Raw genomic sequence first — 19,251 nt, 5'->3', positions numbered from 1 at the left:
CAGACCCTCTTACTTGCCCTTGTAGCCCACTCTCTGGTTGTTGGGGAGGGCGGGACGATGGGGACAGAGTTCAGAGTGATAGACAGAGCTTGACCACATCAGCACACATTACCCACTCACTCCAGTTACACTTTCTTCATCAATTCCAGCCTGCGGCAAGTTGACGGGAATCAGCAACCCACTCACCGTCAAGACGTCCGGCTCAAGGTTTGGTGCCTGGATGACTGATCCTGCTTCACCAGAGGGTGACACCAAGGTACGTCCTGGCATCACCTTATTGCACTTTCACTTCAAACTCGACCAATGGCCATTTAATCTCCCCAGGGGTCTGGAGGGTGGAGGAGGAACAGCATCAATGAGAATGTAAAATATACAGAGAACATGGGGGGGGGGGGGGGAGAAATAATCATCGGTGGAATAAGTTATTAGTTGTAAGATATGTAAATGCCGTGGAAGAAAACGTAGCAGGTCTGATCAGCAAGTTTGCGGATGACACTAAGATTGCAGGAGTTGTGGATAGTGATGAAGATTGTCAGAGAATACAACAGGATATAGATAGGCTGCAAAATTGGGCAGAGAAATGGCAGATGGAATTTAACCCAGACAAATGTGAGGTGATGCATTTTGGTAGATCCAATTCAGGTGGGAGCTATAAAATAAATGGCAGAACCATCAGGAGCATAGAGAAACAGAGAGATCTGGATGTTCAGAGACTGAATAAACTGGAATTATTCTCCCTAGAGAGAAGAAGGCTGAGGGGCGACCTGATAGAAGTTTCTAAAATTATTAGGGGTATAGACAGGGTGAACAGCTGAGGCTTTTTCCCAGGGCAGAAATGGCAATTACAAAGGGGACACAAGATCTACTCCCATTTGGAAGCTAGGGGTCGTATTAGTGAGAGGCAGCACGGTTTTGTGAAGGGGAGGTCGTGAAGGGGAGGTCACTAACTTGATAGAGTTTTTCGAGGAGGTCACAAAGATGATTAATGCAGGTAGGACAGTGGATGTTGTCTAGATGGACTTCAGTAAGGCCTTTGACAAGGTCCCTCATGGTAGACTGGTACAAAAGGTGAAGTCACACGGGATCAGGGGTGAGCTGGCAAGGTGGATACAGAACTGGCTAGGTCATAGAAGGCAGAGAGTAGCAATGGAAGGGTGCTTTTCTGATTGGAGGGCTGTGACGAGTGGTGTCCCGCAGGGATCAGTGCTGGGACCTTTGCTGTTCGTAGTATAAATGATTTGGAAGAAAATATAACTGGTCTGATCAGTTAGTTTGCAGACGACACAAAGGTTGGTGGAATTGCGGATAGCGATGAGAACTGTCAGAGGATCCAGCAGGATTGAGATCGTTTGGAGACTTAGGCGGCGAGATGGCAGATGGAGTTTAATTTGGACAAATGTGAGGTGATGCATTTTGGAAGGTCTAATACAGGTAGGGAATATACAGTGAATGGTAGAACCCTCAACAGTATTGACAGTCAGAGAGATCTAGGTGTACAAGTCCACAGGTCACTGAAAGGGGCAACACAGGTGGGGAAGGTAGTCAAGAAGGCATACGGCATGCTTGCCTTCATTGGCCGGGGCATTGAATATAAAAATTGGCAAGTCATGTTGCAGCTGTATAGAACCTTAGTTAGGCCACACTTGGAGTATAGTGTTCAATTCTGGTCGCCACACTACCAGAAGGATGTGGAGGCTTTAGAGAGGGTGCCGAAGAGATTTACCAGGATGTTGCCTGGTATGGAGGGCATTAGCTGTGAGGAGCGGTTGAATAAACTCGGTTTGTTCTCACAGGAACGATGGAGGTTGAGGGGCGACCTGATAGAGGTCTACAAAATTATGAGGGGCATAGACAGAGTGGATAGTCAGAGGCTTTTCCCCAGGGTAGAGGGGTCAATTACTAGGGGGCATAGGTTTAAGGTGCGAGGGGCAAGGTTTAGAGGAGATGTACAAGGCAAGTTTTTTACACAGAGGGTAGTGGGTGCCTGGAACTCGCTGCCGGAGGAGGTGGTGGAAGCAGGGACGATAGTGACATTTAAGGGGCATCTTGGCAAATTCATGAATAGGATGGGAATAGAGGGATACAGACCCCGGAAGTGTAGAAGATTTTAGTTTAGACGGACAGCATGGTCGATCAGGGTTGGAGGGCCGAAGGGCCTGTTCCTGTGCTGTACTTTTCTTTGTTCTTTGTTCAAGATGAGAGGGGGAAGGTTCAGCGGCGATGTGCGGGGGAAGGTTTTTTACACAGAGGGTGGTGGTGGCCTGGAATGCACTGCCAAGTGAGGTGGTTGAGGCAGATACGTTAGCGACCTTTAAGACTTATCTGGATAGACGCGTGACCAGACGGAGTATAGAAGGACACTGGCGATTGGTCTAGATAGGACACGTGATTGGCGCAGGCTTGTAGGGCCGAAGGGCCTGTTCCTGTGCTGTATTGTTCTTTGTTGTTCTAAAATTGAAATTCACTGGATTAAGGCGACCATGATTGTGTGGATACAAAATTGGAGTAAGAGCTTGAAAGAGAATATCAGGGAAAGAATGTTTCTGGAATTGAAGACGGGTGCAGTGGTGTACCGAGAACAGTCAAGTTTGCATTTGCAATGTGGTCCCTCTGTCACACATGGGAGAAATCACAGATAAATGAAGAGATAAAAGAGGAAAACAGATACTTAAACAATGTAGGTGAATGTTGAGAGGAACAGGATTGGAATACAGAGGGTTTGGTTTGGCCGAGCTCAGAGTATGGTGAAGAATTCTGGTCTCTGTATTATGAAAAGGATCTGGAGGAGGCTGGGGATGGTATGATTAAGGAGGTAAAATATCTCCATTCTGTCAGGAAAGATTGTACCGGCTGCAGCTCTTTTTCAGGAAAGAGAAATGCTGGGTGGGCGTGGGGTGGGGGGGGGGGGGGGGGGGGGGGGGTAACTTGATAGAAGCCTTCAAACTTATCAAAGAGTTTGATCGGCTCAACAAAGAGAATATGTTTCTGCTTGGGGCAGAGAACAGAACCACAAATACAGCGTAGTTATAGAAGGAGGCCATTCAGCCCATTGAGTCGATGCCAGCCCATTGAGAGAGCTGTCCAATCAGTCTTCAACTTTGTGTCTAATTCACTTCCCAAAGTTCCTGTTGAATCTGCTTCCACCACCCTTTCCGACAGCCTCTTCCAGATCACAGCACCTCGCTGCGTTTAAACAGATCCCCTGATACCCCAACCCCCTGCCGGCTCTTATTCCAATTCTCCTCTGGATATCAAAGTTTCTCTTTGGTTACTCAATCTGAACCGTCCCTGATGTTGAGCGCCTCGATTAAACCTCCCCTTGGCCTTCTCTGCTCCGAGGAGACCAATCCCAGCTTCTCCAGTGACGGAAACAGAACATTCTGGAAACACTCAGCAGGTGGGGCAGCGTCGAGAGAATGTTTCGGCTCAATGACCTTTAATTTGAAGCAAGGGAGGATAGAAATGATTCTGAGCAAGTGGGAAGAGAGGAGGAAGAACAAAAGGTGGCCTGTGATTGGACGGAGGGCAGGATCTAATGGTCATGGGTAAAGACACAACAGGTGAGGTGTGAATGGCTGACAGCAGCCACGCTAATGCAAAGTGAAGGAATAAAATGGGAAAGTCGAAAATTGGAACCAGCAAAAGTAGAATGAAACAAAGTGAGGGTGGAAGTTCTGATCCTAGATTGTTGAACACACCGTGGAGTCCAGAAGGCTAAAGAGCATCAAAGCGAACAATGAGGTGCCTGCATTGAATGTCATTGGACACAACATATGAACATCCGAATGAGGGAACCATTCAGCCCCTCAAACCTGCTCCACCATTCAGTGAGATCACGGCTGATCTGAGTGTAATCTCAACCCCACTTACCTGCCGACCCTGATAACCTTTGAGTCAATCTACCTCTGCCTTTTAAACATTCACTGAGCCGGCCTCCACTACTCTCTGGGAAAGAGAGTTCCAAAGATTTACCCACCCTCTCTGAGAGGGAAAACCTTCTTGGGCCTCACGGTAGCATGGTGGTTAGCATCAATGCTTCACAGCTCCAGGGTCCCAGGTTCGATTCCCGGCTGGGTCACTGTCTGTGTGGAGTCTGCACGTCCTCCCCGTGTGTGCGTGGGTTTCCTCCGGGTGCTCCGGTTTCCTCCCACAGTCCAAAGATGTGCGGGTTAGGTGGATTGGCCATGCTAAATTGCCCGTAGTGTAAGGTTAATGGGGGGATTGTTGGGTTACGTGGGTTTAATTAGGGTGATCATTGCTCGGCACAACATCGAGGGCCGAAGGGCCTGTTCTGTGCTGTACTGTTCTATGTTCTATGTTCTATGTTCTCGTCTCCTTTTTAAGTGCGAGACCCTTTTTTTCCCAAACTGTGTCCCCTGGTATCAACCTCTGCCGGAAGGGGAAACGTCTTCTCCACATCCACCCCGTCAAACCCCCTCAGGATCTCCTGTTTCAATAAGAACACCTCACATTCGTCGAAATTCACAATAGGTACTGGCCCAACCTGTCGAACCTTTACTTGCAAAATGAAATGATCCCATCGCAGATATCGGACAAGTTAACTTGTTCTGAACTGCTTCCAACACACTTATATCCTTCAGGGTATCAAATTCAGGTCGAGGACAGGACGGTCAGAGTGGGAGCGAGGTGGAGAATTGAAATGAGAGGTGACTGGAAGGTCCGGATCGTGCCTGCGGACGGAGGGAGGTGTTCCACAAAGCGGTGGTTCAGTCTGCCTTTGACCTCCCCAATGTCCAGGAGACCACATTGTGAACAAATAAACAGAAAGGGCAACAAGTAAATTCCTGCTTCACTTGGAAGGAGTATTGGAGGGCGAGAAGGGAGGAGGCAAAAGGACAAATGTTGCATCTCCGGCAGTTGCCTGGATAGGTGGAGTGGGAAAGGGAGGGAGTGTTGAGGGTGACTGAGGAGAGGAACTGGATCACTCAGAGGGAACGGTTCCTCTGGAATTCTGAAAGGGGAGGGCAGGGGAAGATGGGGAGCATTCAGCTGGGGTTGGTTGGAATGGTGGGGGAGGATCGGTTGAACGTGGAGGCTGGTGGGGTGAAAGGTGGGAGGGAGAGATAGAGATGAGAGCAGAAGTGTGGGAAATAGATTGGATATGGGGAGGGTCAGTACTGAGGGAGTGCCGCACTGTCAGAGGGTCAGTACTGAGGGAGTGCCGCACTGTCAGAGGGTCAGTACTGAGGGAGTGCCGCACTGTCAGAGGGTCAGTACTGAGGGTGTGCTGCACTGTCAGAGGGTCAGTACTGAGGGAGTGCCTCACTGTCAGAGGGTCAGTACTAAGGGAGTGCTGCACTGTCAGAGGGTCAGTACTGAGGGAGTGCTGCACTGTCAGAGGGTCAGTACTGAGGGAGTGCCGCACTGTCAGAGGGTCAGTACTGAGGGAGTGCCGCACTGTCAGAGGGTCAGTACTGAGGGAGCTGCACTGTCAGAGAGTATGTACTGAGGGAGTGCTGCACTGTCAGAGGGTCAGTACTGAGGGAGCGCCGCACTGTCAGAGGGTCAGTACTGAGGGAGTGCTGCACTGTCAGAGGGTCAGTACTGAGGGAGTGCCGCACTGTCAGAGGGTCAGTACTGAGGGAGTGCTGCACTGTCAGAGGGTCAGTACTGAGGGAGTGCTGCACTGTCAGAGGATCAGCACACACTGTGCTGTTAGGGATATACTAAAAAGCTGAATAATAAATCTTTTGATTAAGAACTTTGATTTATTTAAGGAGGCTGCAGGTCAATCTACATCCAACAATCTGCTCTGAAAACTCTGCCCATGTTTTGCCAGCTGCTGCAAGTCCTATCACTGCAGCTGAGCTCACCTCGACATTCGAAAACAATTCACCACTTTTTAAATCAAACCACCCACAACATTCTTTTAAAAAGTTAATTCTCCCTAACCTATCTGTTAAGAAATCCTTTAAAAAATTAATTCCAGGATCCAGATTTGCATCGTAGCATCACAGAATTCCTACTGTGCAGAAGGAGGCCATTCGCCCCATCTGAGACTGCACCAACCCTCTGAAAGACCACCCCACCTAGGCCCAGCTCCCCACTCAATCCCTGTAACCCCACCTAACCTGTACATCTTTGGACTGAAACACCTTTGCCAAGAACTAATTGGCTCTTCCTTCGGCCATATCCCAAACTGTTCATCAAGAGTTGTTGAAATTGCCCGTTACTGTTTAGGTTAGTTGTTTACAGACTATGGGTCAGGAGCAGAAACATTACCTCCACCACTGAGGGTGGGGTAAGACAATGAGGTGCTAAACCTTGGTCTCTTCTGTTGTCAAAGACCCCTGGGCTCTATTTCAAAAAGCCGGGTATTTCAGCCCAGTTCCCCTGTCAATATTTATCCTTCAAACAACACCTACAAGCAGCATAGCTGGTCTTTATCATCTTGCTGTTGAGATCTTGCCGTGCTCCCAACGTCACAGCAGTGTCAAGTGTCCAAAATGTTTAGTTATAAAATGATTTGGGACGTCCTGAAGTGATGACATGTGCTATGTATTCATGGAAGTCTCTTTTTCCCTCGTGATGCCCCTTCTGGAGAAATGTGGTGAGGTTTTCCCTCACCAATGCCGGCACACTCTGTACTCGTGTCCACACTGTCAGCACTTCAACTATCCACAATCCAATCCCTCGCCGCATTGTTTAATCTCCTCGTTCTGTTCCCGTCTCTGGCTATTTCTGTATCTCATTTTTTTCAGTCTCTATTGATTTTGAAATTGATTTCTCGTCCAGAAGTGACTTTAATTCTGCAGCGAAGCTTTAGTTGAACCCCAGTTCTCCCTTTGTTTTACTGCTGACAAAATATTCACGCTATAGATCCATAGTAACAGCAAGCATCCCAGCACTAACCCCCACCCCCCACAGACCACCCCGCCTCCTCCCCTACCCACCTCTGACATCCCAGGCCAAGGATACAGCGCCCTGAGCTGAACACAATTGCCTTAAGTGCTGAATTGAGACTATTGCATCAGAGACAGTAAGGAAAGTGTAGCAGATGTAAACAGTCAACAATGAACAGAACTAATGAGGTAATTTTTATAAATAATTGATTCAGCGGAACTTAATACCCAGTTCAGAGTGTCACAGCGCAGAAAGAATATTCCCGCTAGGGCCAGGATAAAGAAGGGAGCGGCCAGGAGGATGGAGAGGATGGGCATGTTCTCACTGGGAAAGAGAATGCTGAGGGATGACCTACCGAGTGTTTCCAACACTCTGAAGGGACTGGGTGATGGAGACGATCACTCGCTGTCTCACCTTGTCCAGAGCAGTGGAACCTGAGGTCAAGGTCTGAGCCTGCGGGTGAGGCCTGGTAGGGGTGAGTGAGGACTGGCAGGTGGGACCTGGCGGGGGTGAGTGAGGCCTGGCGGGGGTGAGTGAGGCCTGGCGGGGGTGAGTGAGGCCTGGCGGGGGTGAGTGAGGCCTGGCGGGGGTGGGTGAGGCCTGGCGGGGGTGAGTGAGGCCTGGCGGTGGTGAGTGAGGCCTGGCGGGGGTGAGTGAGGCCTGGCGGGGGTGAGTGAGGCCTGGCGGGTGCGAGTGAGGCCTTGCGAGGGTGAGTGAGGCCTGGCGGGGGTGAGTGAGGCCTGGCGGGGGTGAGTGAGGCCTGGCGGGGGTGAGTGAGGCCTGGCGGGGGTGAGTGAGGCCTGGCGGGGGTGAGTGAGGCCTGGCGGGGGTGGGTGAGGCCTGGCGGGGGCGGGTGAGGCCTGGCGGGGGCGGGTGAGGCCTGGCGGGGGCGGGTGCGGCCTGGCGAGGGTGAGTGAGGCCTGGCGGGTGAGGCCTGGCGACGGTGAGTGAGGCCTGGCGGGGGTGAGTGAGGCCTGGCGGGTGAGGCCTGGCGGGTGAGGCCTGGCGAGGGTGAGTGAGGCCTGGCGGGGGTGAGTGAGGACTGGCAGGTGAGGCCAGGCGGGTGAGGCCTGGCGGGGGCGAATGAGGCCAGGCGGGTGAGGCCTGGCGGGTGAGGCCTGGCGGGGGCGAATGAGGCCTGGCGGGGGTGAGTGAGGACGGGCAGGTGAGGCCTGGCGGGTGAGGCCTGGCGGGTGAGGCCTGGCGGGTGATGCCTGGCAGGTGAGGCCTGGCGGGTGAGACCTGACGGGTGAGGCCTGGCGGGTGAGGCCTGACGGGTGAGGCATTCCAAACTAATGTGTAGGAACGATCTCAGTGAGATTGGATCAGAGTTCCAAGGGAGTTGGCAGCAACGATGCAGGAAGAGATTCGAGAGATTTCATGCAGTAATTAACATTTTGGGATCCAGTTTGTGAATAATTTGAGACGTGGAGCGTGTTTGGGCAGAGCTGGTGATTGGACCAGTGATGGCCAAACCTCGTCCCTTCCTTCACCTCATGTTGGAAACTCATCAACAGAGATTGATCCCTGATTTGGTATAAACTCTCTATCTTTGTATCATGGGAGCTGCCCGGGTGGGAAGGTGAATTTGATGCAATGCTAATGTTCAAATTCTCTTCCAGCCATCTCCTCTCCGATACTCTGTTATGCAGCTGGTGCTGATTAAATTGTGTCCACACCGAAACAGACCATTCAGCCCATCTTGTCTCTGCTGGTGTATCAGCTCCACATGTGCCTTCTCCCACCCCTTTTACCCCTCCACCCACCACCCGATCCCTCTCTCCCTCACTCCCTCATGTGTTTATCCAGCTTCCCTCTTAAATGCCTTTATACTATTCTCCTCAACCACTCCCTGTGGGAGCGAGTCTCTCGTTCTCCCCACTCCCTGTGGGAGTGAGTCCCACATTCTCCCCACTCCCTGTGGGAGCGAGTCCCACATTCTCTCCCACTCCCTGTGAGAGCGAGTCCCACATTCTCCCCACTCCCCATGGGAGCGAGTCCCACATTCTCCCCACTCCCTGTGGGAGCGAGTCCCACATTCTCCCCACTCCCTGTGGGAGCGAGTCCCACATTCTCCCCACTCCCTGTGGGAGCGAGTCCCACATTCTCCTCACTCCCTGTGGGAGCGAGTCCCACATTCTCCCCACTCCCTGTGGGAGCGAGTTCCATATTCTCCCCACTCCCTGTGGGAGCGAGTTCCACATTCTCCCCACTCCCTGTGGGAGTGAGTCCCACATTCTCCCCACTCCCTGTGGGAGCGAGTTCCACATTCTCCCCACTCCCTGTGGGAGCGAATCCCACATTCTCCCCACTCCCTGTGGGAGCGAGTTCCACATTCTCCCCACTCCCTGGGTGAAGTAGTGTCTCCTGAATTTCCCGCTGGATTTATCAGTGACTGTCATATTGATTTTGCCGCGATCGGAATACTGCTCACAATACTGTCAAGCCCATTCATAATTAAAACAAACTCTATCAGTAACAAGAATTTGTGTTAAAATGCTATTTTTAATATAATCAGACATCCCAAGATACTTCATAGGTGTGTTAGAAAACAGAATTGGTGATATAAGGGCAGATGCCCAAAAGCGTCTTAAAGCTGGAGAGTGAGAGGTGGAGGTGATGGGGTGGAGGCGTCTGGGTCATTGAAGACACATTTTCCTCTGGTGGAGAAATTAGAATTGGGGTTGTGCAGGAGGCCAGAATGTGACAAGTGTGGAGATCTCGGGGAGATTACAGCGGCTACGGAGGGATTTTAACACAAAGGATGAGAATTTGAGGCATTGATCAATGGAGATTTGCTTTCGGTCAACAAGTGGGGGGTGACAGATAAATGGGATGTGGTACAAGTGGGCACGTGGAAGAAGAGTTTTGAATAACCTCACGTTTGCAGAGGGTAGAATGTGGAGAACCAGCAAGAGGTGTATTGGAATAGTCCAGCGGGGGGGGGGGGGTATTGGAATAGTCCAGCGGGGGGGGGGGGGTATTGGAATAGTCCAGCGGGGGGGTGTATTGGAATAGTCCAGCGGGGGGGTGTATTGGAATAGTCCAGCGAGGGGTGTATTGGAATAGTCCAGCGAGGGGGGGTGTATTGGAATAGTCCAGCGGGGGGGTGTATTGGAATAGTCCAGCGGGGGGGGGGGGGGGGGGGGGGGGTATTGGAATAGTCCAGCGGGGGGGGTGTATTGGAATAGTCCAGCGAGGGGTGTATTGGAATAGTCCAGCGGGGGGGGTGTATTGGAATAGTCCAGCGAGGGGTGTATTGGAATAGTCCAGCGAGGGGTGTATTGGAATAGTCCAGCGAGGGGTGTATTGGAATAGTCCAGCGGGGGGGTGTATTGGAATAGTCCAGCGAGGGGTGTATTGGAATAGTCCGGGGGGGGTGGGTGTATTGGAATAGTCCAGCGGGGGGGTGTATTGGAATAGTCCAGTGGTAACAGTGCGAGAAAGGGAAGAGAAACCATCGATTCTCTGGTTACGATGTGAGATTTTAAAAACATTTTTCCAATTATGGGGCAATTTAGCCTGGCCAATCCACCTACCCTGCACTTCTTTGGGTTGTGGGGGTGAGACCCACGCAGACACAGGGAAGGTTTCCCTTTATCGCAGTCAGACAGGGTGTCATTTGTGACTCTGATAAGAGCTATTCGGTAATGTGGCTGATTGGAGGGACTCAAACATGGGCTTCCAGGAAAGGTAGACTCTGGTTTGAATCCGGTCTGATTTACTCTGATGTTAAAACAAGCTCATACATTTAGCTGACAAATCCATCTTGATGCTGTCTTGTTTAATTTTCCTCTAGGTTTATTACATGGATGGTTACCATAACAACCGCTTTGTGCGTGTTTATAAGTCCCTGCAGGATTTTATGAGTACAGACAATTTCACAGTGCACCGTCTGCCTCACCCCTGGTCTGGGACTGGGCAGGTAGTTTACAATCAAACCTTGTACTTTAACAAGTACCAGAGCCACATCATCATCAAGTTCCACATCCCAACGGAGCGACTGCTTACTCAACGAAGCCTGGACTACGCGGGATACAACAACATGTACCCTTACTCCTGGGGTGGTCACTCGGATATTGACCTGATGGTGGACGAGGGGGGGCTGTGGGCTGTTTATGCCACCAACCAGAATGCAGGGAACATTGTCATCAGCAAGCTGGACCTGGGGACACTGGAGGTGGTACGGAGCTGGAATACCGGCTACCCAAAGCGCAGTGCAGGCGAAGCCTTCATGATCTGTGGTACTCTGTACATGACCAACTCACACCTGGGCGGTGCCAAAGTTTACTACTCGTACAACACCAATACTTCCACCTACGAATACACTGACATCCAATTCCATAACCAATACTCTCACATCTCCATGTTGGACTATAACCCCAAGGATCGAGCTCTCTACACCTGGAACAATGGTCACCAGGTTCTGTATAATGTCACATTGTTCCACATCATTAAATCAGATGAATTATAAAACCACACAAACTCCTTCATTTACAAAATGATACAGTATAGACATATATAAATCTGTAGGTCCTGTACAGGTATATATAATATATATATATTCTTTAAAAGGACACATAGCATCATTGACAATTTGGGCCTCATTTCTGGTTCTCTCCACATGATGAGATTTACTTAATAAGCAATGTCCATCCTTGTTTCGAACTCAACGGGGTGGAAAATGGAAACAATGGATGGGATAGCCCTTCGACTCCCTCCCCCCTCTCCCCCTCCCCCCCCCCCCCCATGTATCCTCTCCCCCCATTCCTTCCTTCCCCTTATCCACCTACCTCTCCGCTCCCCTTTCCCCCTCCCCATCTTAGCCAATCCTCCCTACCCTCTCCCTCCCTTTCGCTCCTGAATTATTCCTCCAATATTGAGGACAGCGAGGGTCTCATTGTTCCCGGGGATGGTGGGGGGGGGGGGGGGGGGGGGGGGGTGGACAGTGAAGATCACAGCAGGAACAGGCCATGAGTAACCACGGTAACCACCCAGCTGATGGATCAAAGGCATCCTCATCATTGTTTGATGTTGAACTATCCTGCAATATGTGCGGGGAGTGGGGGGGAGAGATGATTCACCCCGATCCGCACTCCCCCCCCCCCTCCAATCCCCGAAACACCCTCACTTCTTCAAAAGGCTGTTTTATGTTGGTTACAGTCTCTGACAACACAAATGGGACGGGCAACTGTTGGACTAACTGGATTTCACCCTCACTGTTATCTGCATTTACCCTGCTCCAGCATTAACCAGCTGCCTCATCGCGTTAATCTTAAACTATATCATTATTTGAAAAACAGTTTCTGTATCAAATCTGTTGTGTGGTGAATAGTGTGTCACAGCTCATCCGTGACGCATTGTAAAGGCCCATTTAACATCTGTGTGTTGAATATTACAGTGTGAGGTGCATCGTATTAACTAGAGTATTTCCCCATCATAGCACCTGGTACTTTAAGATTCTGTTCTCAGTACAAGCAGGTCTGTTTGTAAAGTTTAAATATTTCATATCCAGCCCATCTCTGTCCAAACCATATTATCACATTGATGAATTACCAACTGTTAGAATATTGTTTAATTCTTTTGCAAAGCTGTGGATATGTGTGAATGAAAGTGAGAATATACCTGAACATGCATTTGTGTGTCTATCTCTATTAGTCTGTGTGTGCATGTCTACACATCTGATTCTGTCTTTGTGTATACCTGTGTGTTTGTCTTTGTTAGTGTGTGTGTGTGTGTTGGGGGTAGGGGTATCCATCTCCACGTGTGTGTACGTTGGTGTCTACATATATGTCTGCCACTGTGTGTCGGTTTCTGACCATGTACAAGAGGTCAGTGCGTGTCTGTTGGTATGTGTGAATGTGGGTGCATGTGTGTGTCATTGTGTCTGTGGGCATCTGGTGTGTGTGAGTGCACGGGATTCTATGTGAGTGTGTGTGTGAGAGAGTGTGTAAGTGTCTCTGTGACTGCTTCTGTCTGCCAGTGTGTGTGTGAGAGAGTCTGTGACAGTATCCGAGTGTGAGTCATGCGTGTATGTGCACCCATCTGTCTGTGTGAGTGAGAGTCTTGGTGTGTGTGAGTGTGGGTTTTTGAGTGTGTCAGTGAGTGTGTGTGTGTGTCAGTGAGTGTGTGTGTGTGTCAGTGGGTGTGTGTGTCAGTGGGTGTGGGTGTCAGTGGGTGTGGGTGTCAGTGGGTGTGTGTGTCAGTGGGTGTGGGTGTCAGTGGGTGTGGGTGTCAGTGGGTGTGTGTGTCAGTGGGTGTGTGTGTCAGTGGGTGTGTGTGTCAGTGAGTGTGTGTCAGTGGGCATGTGTGTCAGTGAGCGTGTGTGTCAGTGGGCGTGTGTGTGTCAGTGGGCGTGTGTGTCAGTGAGTGTGTGTCAGTGAGTGTGTGTGTGTGTCAGTGGGCGTGTGTGTGTCAGTGGGCGTGTGTGTGTCAGTGGGCGTGCGTGTGTCAGTGAGTGTGTGTGTGTGTCAGTGGGCGTGTGTGTGTCAGTGAGTGTGTGTGTCAGTGGGCGTGTGTGTGTCAGTGGGCGTGTGTATGTCAGTGAGTGTGTATGTCAGTGAGTGTCAGTGGGCGTGTGTGTGTCAGTGGGCGTGTGTGTGTGTCAGTGAGTGTGTGTGTGTCAGTGAGTGTGTGTCAGTGAGTGTGTGTGTCAGTGGGCGTGTGTGTGTCAGTGAGTGTGTGTGTCAGTGGGCATGTGTGTGTCAGTGGGCGTGTGTGTGTCAGTGGGCGTGTGTGTGTCAGTGGGCGTGTGTGTGTCAGTGGGAGTGTGTGTGTGTGTCAGTGCGTGTGTGTGTGTGTCAGTGAGTGTGTGTGTGTGTCAGTGGGCGTGTGTGTGTCAGTGGGCGTGTGTGTGTCAGTGGGCGTGTGTGTGTCAGTGAGTGTGTGTGTCTGGGCGTGTGTGTGCCAGTGAGTGTGTGTGTGCCAGTGAGTGTGTGTGTGTCAGTGGGCGTGTGTGTGTGTCAGTGAGTGTGTGTGTGTGTCAGTGAGTGTGTAAGGGTGTGTGTGTGTGTCAGTGAGTGTGTGTGTCAGTGGGCGTGTTTGTGTGTCAGTGAGTGTGTGTGTCAGTGAGTGTGTGTGTCAGTGAGTGTGTGTGTCAGTGGGCGTGTGTGTGTGTCAGTGGGCGTGTGTGTGTGTGACTTTTATCTCTTGTTCTCCACCAATGGCAGTGAATGGAGAGGTTGGCTTGTGCTGCTACTGACTTGTTACAGGGAAACAGCACGACTGTTAAATTCAACCTCTGTATCTGCTCCTTTCTATTTTATCATTAAAAGGAGTCAAGATGAACTGTGTACAGCAATGTGAATCCTTCACCTTTGTGCTTTCGATCAGCGGCTTCAACTTGAAGCATTTCTTATTCTGCAAGCATCCTGTCCACATTGAGGAAAGGTTGTTGATCTGAAGGGTGAACTCTGTTTCTCTTTCTCCACAGAAGCTGGCAGGCCTGTTGAGTATTTGCAACATTTTCTGCTTCAATTTCAGATTTGCAACGCTCGCAGCATTTTGCTTGTGTGTCACTAGAATCTTTGTCTGGAATGGTAGCAAGAAACACATTGTCGCCCAAAGTACATCCAGACTCGACTCGTACAATCTTGTAGCACAGAAAGAGGCCAGTCCCGCCTTTCTGCATGTGCCTCTGGAAAAACAGCGATTGAGTGAATCCCATTTCCTGCTCGTTCCCACTGACCCTGTAAACATCACCTTTTTCCAGTAGCCGTTTGGTAGGTTAGAACTTGAATGTGGCTGAAAATGTTGTTGTCATACTTTTCCATCTTTCACTCAGTGGGACAATTCTCAATAATACCAAATGTAAATAGAATAACAATTTCTACTGTATGAAAAGAGAGTGCTAATCGGTTAGCCAGTGAGCTCTGACTGGGAGAGGCAGTGCATTAATGTCACAGTCATGTAACAATATCAATTTCCATGCCAGTCTAATACGTAGCAAATAGAAGCAGGGGGAGGCCATTCAGCCCATCGAGCCTGCTCCGCCATTCATTATGATCATGGCTGATCATCAAGTTCAATACCCTGATCCCGCCTTCCCCCCATATCCCTTGATCCCTTAATGAAAGCAAATTACTGCGGATGCTGGAATCTGAAAGCAAAGAGGAAATGCTGGAAAATCTCAGCAGGTCTGGCAGCATCTGTAGGGAGAGAAAAGAGCTAACGTTTCGAGTCCAGATGACCTGCTGAGACCTGCTTTGACAAAGGGTCATCTAGACTCGAAACGTTAGCTCTTTTCTCTCTTCTCTCCCTACAAATGCTGCCAGACCTGCTGAGGTTTTTGTCTTTGACCCCTTGATCCCTTTAGCCCCAAGACCTGTATCTAATTCCTTCTTGAAATTACACAACGTTTTGGCCTCAACTACTTTCTGTTGTAGCGAATTCCAGATTCTCCGCTCTCTGGGTGAAGAATGTTCTCCTCACCTCAGTCCCTAAAAGTTTGCCCCTTATCCTTAAACTATGACCCCGAGTTCTGGTCTCCCCCACTATCGGGAACATTCTTTCTGAATCTACCCTGTCCAATCCTGTTAGAATTTTGTAAGTTTATGTGAGATCCCCTGTCACTCTTCTAAACTCCAGTGAATATAATCCTAACCGACTTAGTCTCCCCTCATATGACAGTCCCGCCATCCCAGGAATCAGCCTGGTAAACCTTCGCTGCTCTCCCTCCATAGCAAGAACACCCTTCCTCAGATAGGGACACTGAAACTGCCCACAATACTCCAGGTGTGGCCTCATCAACGCCCTATACAATTGTAGTAAAAGATCCCTGCTCCTGTACTCAAATCCTCTCGCTATGAAGGCCAACATACCACTTTGCCTTCTTTACTGCCGGCTGTACCTGGACGCTTACTTTCAGCGACTGATGCACGAGGACACCAAGGTCTCGCTGAGTATCCGCCTCTCTCAATTTACCCCCATTCAAATAATAACCAGTCTCCCTACTTTTGCTACCATAGGGCCATACGTCCCAAAGACTGGGATTGCATCAAACAGCAATCCCAGTGGCTGTTCACAATGGGCAAGGTACCCAACCAGCCCGTGCTTGTAAAACTCAAAACACAGTGTTCAACATGAGATGTGATTCTGCGATTGGATAACATTTGCTAAATAATTCTCAGTGTGCTAGAAATTATGCTGACAACTAATTTAATATCAGTTGGGCTGACAGTGCGGTGCATTTGCGTGTACTGGAAGCTATATTACGGTCCTGTTCTGTGCAGACAGAAAGTACATGGACACATATTACGCCTGTTTAAGTGAAACAAAATAAGTAACAACCATTCGCAGGTCCATCCCACAGGACAGTCTCTTAACCAAACAGATAAAGCCGCCTGGTTTACATTTCAAAAATAGTGTGACAGTTAACTGTCAGTCACCATCAACTGGTACAGTCTCCATGGTATTGACTTCCTGTCAGACTACTTGCCAACCAAATATGGTATAAAGTTGTTGTTCCCTCTGCCATTACCCTACTCGTCAGCTGATGTGAGGGGTGCAACGTGAACTGAAGAGTCTCTTCTTTCAGCAGAACCTGTTCCGGTTGTTAATCAGTCCCCTGTGAAAGTATCGAGTGACTCTGCTTCCACATTCAATTCAACAGCACGTCCCAGATCACAACAACTCGCTGTGAAAAACAACTTCCCCATGTTTCTGATTCTTTTACAGGTTCTCTTCAATCTGTGCCCCTCTGGTTACCCTCCCTTGTGTCACTGGACACACTTTCTCCTCATTTACTCTAAAAACACTTCTCTCAAATTGAACATTTAACCTCCATTTAATCATCATAACTCTAACAGTAATCATCGAATTTCAATTGTCAACCTAGCAAGACATGACACTCTGTATCTAACCCCGTGCTGTACCTGTCCTGGGAGTGTTTGATGGGGATAGTGTGGAGGGAGCTTTACTCTGTATCTAACCCCGTGCTGTACCTGTCCTGGGAGTGTTTGATGGGGACAGTGTAGAGGGAGGTTTACTCTGTATCTAACCCCGTGCTGTACCTGTCCTGGGAGTGTTTGATGGGGACAGTGTAGAGGGAGCTTTACTCTGTATCTAACCCCGTGCTGTACCTGTCCTGGGAGTATTTGATGGGGACAGTGTAGAGGGAGCTTTACTCTGTATCTAACCCCGTGCTGTACCTGTCCTGGGAGTGTTTGATGGGGACAGTGTAGAGGGAGCTTTACTCTGTATCTAACCCTGTGCTGTACCTGTCCTGGGAGTGTCTGATGGGGGCAGTGTAGAGGGAGCTTTACTCTGTATCTAACCCCGTGCTGTACCTGTCCTGGGAGTGTCTGATGGGGACAGTGTAGAGGGAGCTTTACTCTGTATCTAACCCTGTGCTGTACCTGTCCTGGGAGTGTCTGATGGGGGCAGTGTAGAGGGAGCTTTACTCTGTATCTAACCCCGTGCTGTACCTGTCCTGGGAGTGTTTGATGGGGACAGTGTAGAGGGAGCTTTACTCTGTATCTAACCCCGTGCTGTACCTGTCCTGGGAGTGTTTGATGGGGACAGTGTAGAGGGAGCTTTACTCTGTGGATGCGATTCTCCGGCCTCATTGCGCTGTCGATCGAGTGTCATGAGGCACGTGATTAGCGGGAGAGTCAGAAGAAGGACCACGGGAGGCGGCAAAGAGTTTGCGATGCAACCGTCCCGCTCCCCAAGGCGAAATCGGGATCCCGCCGGAGCGAGGCAAGGAACCAATTATCACCACTTAATCCCCATCCGCAGGGGTGGCCCGCCATGGGAGGGTGGCGGGGGGCAACCGCTCATGGCACCACCATGCCAACCCCTGGATCGTGTGTACCCATTCGGGGGCAACCCCTGTCCCTGCCCGTCTGCCCCACCGATCGCCCATACCCCCCCTCACCGACTGCCGAAGCCTCTGGCTGTGCGGCTGAAGGCTGTCGCTCATAGGGAATTGGCAATCATGGTCAAGTGACCACTTCGCACAACCCAAGTGGGTTCCCGGGGTGGGTGGGCCATGTGGCGTGAGGGAGTCATTACCCAGCATCCCAATCACACCCTGATACCTGAACACTGCGGGAGGCAACACCACACACACAGCAGCCAACATCCCAACGCCCAGGGGATGGGACACAGCTCTCGGACATGCCCACAGGCGGAGTGTGGGTGGGTGCAACGGGGGGGGGGGACCAGCGCCTGGTCTGGTTCAGGTGACGTGATGAGCGGGTGTCTGGGGTACAGGGTCTGGGGTCCTTTAAACAAATGACGGACTGCGCCTGCCGCAGGAGGCTCCTCCTCAACAAGGAGACGGAACGGCACCTGTGCCATATCCTCACGGACTTGCCACCACATGGAGGAGGACACTCAGTCCCGGTCTCTGCAGCCCTGAACATTTACCCCACGGGATTATTCCAGGGCTCGGGCTGGGATTGTGTGGAATCTCGCAGGCCACAGGTGCATCCAACAGGTCACGGATACCCTGTTTTCCCGAGCGGAAAACTACATCAACTTTGACACGAACCAGGCCTGGCAAGATGCCCGGGTGAAATGTTTCTCCGCTTTTGCTGGGTTGCCTCAGGTCCAGGGGGTCATGCATGGTGCGCTATATTAACTGAAAGGGGTTCCACTCAATCAACATACAGCTCCTGAGCGACCACCAGATGAATATCATGCAGTTGTGTGCACGCTTCCCGGGGAGTGTCCACGGCAGCTACATCCTGGGGCAGTCGGTTATTCCAGGATGGGCAGCTGACTTTTGGGGGATAAGGGGTATCCACTGAGGACCAGGGTAATAACGCAGAGGCCGGAGACCGAAGCAGAGACCCGATACAACGAGGCCCATGCGGCCACCCGGGGTGGCATTGAGCGGGGCATCGGACTCCTCAAGGTGTGGTTCCCATGCCTTGGCCGCTCCGGTGGTGCCGGACAGTAACCCCCCCCCCCCCCCCCAGAGGGGTCGCCCACTTTGAGGTGGTCTGCTGTGCCCTCCACAACCTGGCACAGCAGCAGGCAACAAGATGGAGGTTTGTGACGTGGAACATGTGGCCACCCCCGACGAGGAGGGGGACGAGGAGGGGGACGAGGAAGGGGACAGGGACGAGAATGATTTGGAGGCACCGGACCACTCAGAGGCTGCAGGACAGGGGGTAGCAGCGAGGGTCCGGCAAGCCCAGAGAGCCAGGTGGGCCATCATACTCGCCCGATTCACATAGGACGTGGCCTGATCCATCATCAATACCTTACCCACCCCACCCCACCCCCATCTCCACCCTCCCAGGGTCTGTGTCACATCACTCCAGGGTGCTGGGACTGTGTTGGCACCGTCAGCGGGTCACTGTCGAGGGTACGAGGGGTGATAATAACTGATGCTCTTCAGTCTGTGCCATAGTCTGACCCCTGTCTGTCAGCTGAGTG

At 50.9% G+C, this 19,251-nt stretch overlaps 1 protein-coding gene across 1 annotated transcript in view; it reads left to right on the top strand.

The window, feature by feature from the left end:
- The window catches only part of olfm1b (olfactomedin 1b), a 39,848-nt gene extending 28,503 nt beyond the window's left edge, over positions 1–11,345 (top strand). Inside the window, exons 5-6 of the mRNA XM_038781631.1 lie at positions 150–256; positions 10,664–11,345. Of these exons, the coding sequence (XP_038637559.1) occupies positions 150–256; positions 10,664–11,338 (782 nt within the window). The 3' untranslated portion in view covers positions 11,339–11,345. The remainder of the gene's footprint in view (positions 1–149; positions 257–10,663) is intronic.
- The last annotated feature ends 7,906 nt before the right edge of the window (positions 11,346–19,251 follow it).

This window comes from Scyliorhinus canicula, chromosome 21, assembly GCF_902713615.1.
Source record: "Scyliorhinus canicula chromosome 21, sScyCan1.1, whole genome shotgun sequence".
Lineage (NCBI taxonomy): Eukaryota > Metazoa > Chordata > Chondrichthyes > Carcharhiniformes > Scyliorhinidae > Scyliorhinus > Scyliorhinus canicula.
Note: the sequence above shows the minus strand (reverse complement) of the source record. Positions and strands in the feature narration are given on the sequence as shown.